Below are 6,857 nucleotides of genomic sequence, written 5' to 3'. Positions count from 1 at the left end.
AATAGCATTGTAATTGTAGAGATCCCTAGGCCTATTAACCTCAACTTGGTTTGGATGCCATTTTAAGACCGTTGTTCTGACATCTTCCTACTTCTTCAAAAGATCTTTAATAGCAGATATCGGCATAAATCCGCATTTTCAGAAGAAAACGTAAAAGAATTGTTTCTGTCAGAAATACAAAAGGCTGGAATTACAAGGGAGAGTTTCAAAGTTCGGGGGAATACTATCCGATTAGTATATACTGGGTAGAACGTCGATGTCGACGTCTCCCGCGTTCCGAAAAGTTTCGAATTGTTGCCTAAAGACAAAGGAAGACCAATCGGTATTTGTTATTTTACGTCACTTCTTGTGTTTGTTCAGTGAAGTGTTCGTTATCCGAACATATGTTCGTTGTCCGATCATAAAAATCTTTCGCGAAAGTGTTTGTTATCCGATTTGTTCGTTAACCGATCACCCACTGTATTTATAAACAATTTTAAAGTACATTTACAGAATTTCAGATTACTTTTATTCATTTTTTTCTACCTTTGAATACTTTTGACTGTTCATTTCACCACTTGAGAAAGGCACCTCATTGCCTCAACTATCTAGCTATCACTGACTTTGAGACTTTTCAGCCATTCTTGGAGTTTGGTATCCTCAAAAATGGGTTTTCCAGCCTAATCATTAACAATACCTAGTAGTAGTAGTAGTAGAAGTTTACATGTTAATCTCCAGAAGCACAGAGATAAGTGCATGAACGTGACAATTCCAAAAGTAGACCGACACATTACATCTAATACATCTAATCTCCCTTCGTAAAGAAAAATAATAATATATTTTTTAATTCTTTCTGCCCTGTGACCCCTAAGAGAGCCTTTTTTAGCAAACCATTATGAGTTTGTCCAGGCCCACAATAGGGCAGATAAGGGATGGTGCCCAACATATCTGGCCATTCAGACATCTGGCTGTCATATTATAACTTCTATAACAATAATCTGACTAAAATTTTATTCAAAACTGCTCATGAATTTATAGTTCCTTATCAGTTTTAATTAGGATCGTAGATACAGTAACTTCTATTAAACAATTTTTAAAATTTTTGAGAAAAAAAATTGAATAATCATAATTTTAAATAATTTTTTGGTATATTTTCAAAATAAATTTGGCTCCTTTTAAAATTTTCCATTTAAGCAATTATCTGTTTATTTTATTTGCAACTTATACGATTCTACAAGAAATATTTGTTATCTCGTCGTGCAAACACTTCATGTTCAAATCACGTGGTGAAATCGTTAGTCACGTGCTACGATCGGCATCCAGGTGTTACTCGAAGACATACAGCAAACAAACATGCCTACAGTTTTCAAGTGAATATTTTTCGGAAAATAATTTAGTAAATTATATTAATAAATCGAATTTAAAAACTGTGTTAATGTATGCTAGGTCAGTGTCAATATTTTACCAATTGTAAACATATTTTCCAGGCAAATACATAGCAGTACATAAGAAAATCCCTTGCACGACTGAATAAAACACGGTAGAAAACGAATTAATTTATTTTTTTGGCAATTTTAAGCATACAAATATACAAATATCTCGCTTTCCAGCTAATTAAATTCTAAGAATTGTTTCGTAAGACGTCTGAATTTCATATTGCAGTGCGGCCACCATTCAGGATTTACGAATTCCTTCTTTAAATTAAATATTCCAAAATCATACAACTAATAAAACGACATTAAATAATATGATGAAACGTTTATCAGACGAATTAACATATAATTTATCTAATGATAAAAGATCGTCTAATTTACATGCATAATATCACCCAATAAATCTTCAAGGAACATCTGTTATGCACGGAACAAAGCAAGAAGACCGTACGGTGTAATATAATAATAAATATTAACTTTGGACGAGTATAACACGACAACATAATTACCCCATTCTTCTAAAATGAAGACAAATTATTTAAAAATATATATAAATGAATGTCAAAACTCGGTTAAAAATGACCTTTCCTCCCCCTCCCTTCTAAATGTCACGTTAAATTATGCGAATTATTCGCGCTGAAATGAAAGAAATTGGTCTAAAATTTAATTAATTTACTTCATAAACATTAACTCGTTAAGTTTATATACGAGTAAATTAAACTGTAATCTCGGTAAATGTACTTTAAAGCTAATTAGATTGGAAGTTCGGATGAGTTTTTAAATGTCGATTTATATTTATAATAATTTTTGTACATTCGGAATGGCACGCCGAGTGGTTAACTAATTTTCTGAACTTCTACGGAAAATTTTATGCAGCATCACGTACCAACTGATAAAATTCAAGGCCATCCAGTAGACTGATCAATAAAGGTGCAGATAGGGCAACAGCCTTCTCTATATAACACAATAAAGTAATGGAAAAAAATCTTAATAACAGGTGATAGCCTATAGAACAAGATAAACATTAAAATCCGCTACAGGAAGAAAGCTGGAGGGAGATAAACTGCATCAATCAACCCATTAATAAAGCCATGTAAAAATCTATAAATTATAATTTTTTCTGTAATATCTTCCTTAAGTGATATAGTCAAGTACTTCAACATCGAATTTAGACTATTAAGTTACCGTTTCGTAACGGAAAGAACGAGGAAAAATAAATAAAATTGCTATCTGGAGTCATGTGGGTGTCTTATGACGTTAAATAAATCGATCAGTCGGATCGGACACGAAAATACATCATTAGAGATCGATTATTAATGGTTCGACTGATTGATCGGCACTCTACACTTTTAACTATCGCATAAACGTCGTAAGTAATGAATCATTAAAGAGCATCGATCGGAATTCACTCGAAATATATCAAAAATTAAGTGATTAATTCGAAGTCCAGTGAACTTAGATTATTATCCGGCGAGTGGAGTGAATGAAACGTATCCAGTTTCGTTTATTTACGGGATTACAAGAAAACGATTCTGTATGGGGAATGGCTTTAACTAAATTAACGGTGATAGAAATAGCACACGAGCTCTTATTTTAACGGGAGAAAGTGAGAAGTGTGCTAATGTAAATGCAGAGATAAAATGTGTGCATTCTCAACACATCCCACTGTAGAATTTCAGATAAATGTTTATAGATGAATTATCAAATCAGAACGGGGGAAAAAAGAAAGAAAAAAAAATGCTAATGTGTAGGGTGTGGCAAGAAGCCCATTAGCTCGCATTTGGATTGAATACGAAAAACACAGGTCTACGTATATACATATTTTCTTTTTATTAGTCATTCTGAAATTTTGTAACCATTAGCGATGAGCTGGTAGTCGAAAATAATATTTTTATTACTTATAATTAATATATATTAAAGCAATATTTATCTCTACACAACTGGAGACGTGCAGCAGCACTCCTACTTTATCCTCGACTTTGATAACAATAAAATATGTCAAAACTCTACTCCATTATCACCTTGGTGTCAAATTTCAAATTGCCTCCGAACTAAAGCAATAAACAGCAATAAAAATATATATTTTTGTAATTTTTTTTCATAATGTTTTACTCTAATGTAGCATCCTGTATTTAATTAATTAATTTAAAAATTATAATGGAATATAAGCTTAAGAATAACTTTAACCATATAAAAATTAAATACATTAAAGATAATATTTTACTGAAGATTTAAATTATAAAAATAGAGATTTATTATTTATTCTTAACTGTGTCAATTCCTACATTAAATATGCAAATATAGCAATTTTAGTTTATTATTTTCTTCTCCTTCAGCATTTATTATATTTACAAATTGAATTTAAATTAAATCTGAATGAATGTCAACTAGTAATTCACAAAATTGAAGCCTATTTTCTTATTTTTTAAAATTAAATTTTAATTAATTCAGTTAAAAAAGAGATTCCTGGCTTATGTTTTGAGAAAATTCTTTTTTTTTTAATGTTAAATAATTTATTTTTCGAATTGACTTATTTTTGGAATTTACAAGTTAAAAAAAATTTTAAAAGGTTTTAAATTGCATCTGCAGGATAAGGTATTTTTAGCATTTTTTTTTATTCCTCCCTTCTTCATGTTTTAGTGCAAAGACCTTGATATGAATTCATTATCATGAGAGTTACTCCTCCTATAATTTATAAATTAGACCTTCTAATGTTTTTTTTTATTAAAGCTTCAAAGCACGAAACTTCAAAATATAAATCACTGACATGGACAATATGTTTTTTTTTTTAATTTTATGTAATAATTATTATTTACAAATGTTTAAATCATTAATTAAATGTTCTAAATTTAATCAATTATTATATGTAATTCTATTTATGGAAAGGGGGGAAAAACAGTTTCAATTGTGATATAAACAATACAAGCAATGATTCATTGAAATAATTGTTAAAATCAAAGTACAAGATTTAAGATTAAATCTACAATTCTAACCACAAAATTATTTAAGATAAACTTTGTATCATGTTGTATCATAAGTTATATATCCTAGAAAAATAATATTTAAAGTTTTATATATTTAACTTATCAATAATTTAAGAAAATTGTGTTTAATTTTCTCACATTTCTTTTTATTATATTACCATATTTAATTTATTTTATCCATTGCTTAACTACAGGGTATTATTAAAATCATTTAATAGCAATTCACGCAATAAAAAAATAAATTTTTGATTATTCATATCATCAAGCATTAATAATAATACTTTTTTATATATATCCAGAAGTAAAAATTTAATCTTTCTATAAAGATTTAAATAAATCATAATCAAAACTTATGAATCAATTATGTTCCTTGTTGAAGACTTGCACCTTAGAGAGAAAAAAATATATATATTTATGACTACCAATAGTTAAGTATGGGAGCATGAAAATATTATCTATTTTAAACCATTATTTTAAAAAAATCAGAAAACATGTGTTATAATACTAGAAGAGTCATATCTACTACTAATATCTTCATTCTCTAGATTGATTAGTGATTCGATGATACTTTGACTTTAGTTTATCCGCAGATAAAACTGGACAGATTAAACAATTTTGCACTATAATTACAAAAATATTCTTTTATTTACAAACTATATTTTACAACACTGTGCTCTAAAAATATGGGCATGTGATTTTGTTCTCGATTGTTAATGCCAAGAATGCAGTTTGTAACAAAGAAGCAATTTAAAAGCAGAATTAAATTCAAAGCTCTCCAACTAGAATTATCATTATTTCATTATCTAACTGGATAACTTATGATATTAAAAATATATCATATACATAAACAACATGATGCAATTGTCGATGATAAAATGTTTCTGCTAATATTAAAAAATATTGTAGAAATTAGTTTAAAAGCCTGGAGATCATATAGTACTATTAATGTATAAAGTTTATAAAAATGTTTTGTCAGTCATTAGATAATGTCCAACTAGATATAAAGTAGAAACATTTAGATGAAGGTATTATCTTCTGTAATTGTTCCAATTCCTATCTAAACATTTACTCTAAAAGCATATTATCATCATTCCAAAGAAATTTCAAAGATAAATAAATCTTAGTTTCTCTCAAAATTTTACAACTTTTGCAGCAGTTTATAGAATAAATATCAATAAATTACGTTTGTTTACACGAAAATTAATTGTAGAAGAAAATTAAACAAAATAAAATAAGGCACGTGCAAATGATTATAATATTACGAAGTCGGTTTTATCATTAGTAATCCCTTAAATAAATATCGGGGAACATATATCATGAAGTGCAACACTTAACCATTGCATTAAATGCAGTCGAACCCAATTTAGACTTCCTACGGCTTGGGTGCAGCATCCTCTCTGGTAAATAATAATAAATTTAAATGCCCAAGGCCCTAACTTATTCGTCTTACGTGTAAATACGATCCAGTATATCCAGAAACGACTAATATTTTCCAAGGCCCGGCAAGAACATTGATACAAAACCTTTTCGAGATGCCGAGGCCCTCTAACCTTAGCATGGAGCTTCGTGCAAATATGTAAGCTGCAAAGCAATTGTGGCACATCATAGAATGTAATATGTACTGTACCATGAATTATTTCCCATTACGTCGAACATATCGTGACTCATAATACATTTGATAAGCTCCGAAATGACTCCAAACATAGAAAATTCTTAAGATTCTCTTTGGAAGGGTGGACACATTCATTTTAATGGAGAGAATATAAAATTCTGGAGATAAATTTTAACAGAATTATCAAATGATTCATTAAATTATAACCATTTCTTTTTTAATTTACAGCAAGAATGTTATCAGAGCATAAAATTTTATGTTATTTTTTTTTCTACAAAAAAACTTTCAAAGAATAAAATTTGAAAGATGTCATTACATAATTTATGAAGATTAATCATCAAATATGAAATTAATTTCCAAAAATACTTATTAAATTTAATTTAAATTAATATTAGTTAATTAAATTCCAGTTATATAATTCATAAATTATTCTCTAGATTAATAAAAAATGTTAATTATTTGACAATTATCCTTTAACCCTAATACGTAAACCCCTAATCAATCGTAACTTGTCACCGATCCGATTAATTGTAATCGAACTTACGATTGGCCCGTTTAATAAATTTCTACTCTCTACGTCCAATCTCTACGTATATATTAAAAACCATGTTATGGTCAATAGGATTACGGCAATGGGTAACGCACCTTGTAAACATCTCCGTAAGTTCCGCTGCCGACCCTCTGTACTAGATCGTATTCGTCTTGAGGATTACGTCTAGATATATCCAATGATGTAGCTGTCGCCATTCTATAACTTATCGTAACGGGATAACACCAACATCTTCGACGAGAATTCTCGATTAGTCTGCATTTCTCGCCATCTTTTCATCTTCTGCTTCCGACTTCGTT

At 29.1% G+C, this 6,857-nt stretch overlaps 1 protein-coding gene across 1 annotated transcript in view; it reads right to left on the bottom strand.

Annotated features, from left to right (window-relative positions):
• The window catches only part of LOC111640894 (mitogen-activated protein kinase kinase kinase kinase 5-like), a 73,296-nt gene extending 66,513 nt beyond the window's left edge, over nt 1–6,783 (bottom strand). Inside the window, exon 1 of the mRNA XM_023386983.1 lies at nt 6,654–6,783. Within this exon, the coding sequence (XP_023242751.1) occupies nt 6,654–6,755 (102 nt within the window). The 5' untranslated portion in view covers nt 6,756–6,783. The remainder of the gene's footprint in view (nt 1–6,653) is intronic.
• Between the last annotated feature and the right edge of the window lie 74 nt (nt 6,784–6,857).

Source organism: Centruroides sculpturatus, unplaced genomic scaffold (genome assembly GCF_000671375.1).
Source record: "Centruroides sculpturatus isolate CEXI.00-Female unplaced genomic scaffold, Cexi_2.0 scaffold1467, whole genome shotgun sequence".
NCBI lineage: Eukaryota > Metazoa > Arthropoda > Arachnida > Scorpiones > Buthidae > Centruroides > Centruroides sculpturatus.
Note: the sequence above shows the minus strand (reverse complement) of the source record. Positions and strands in the feature narration are given on the sequence as shown.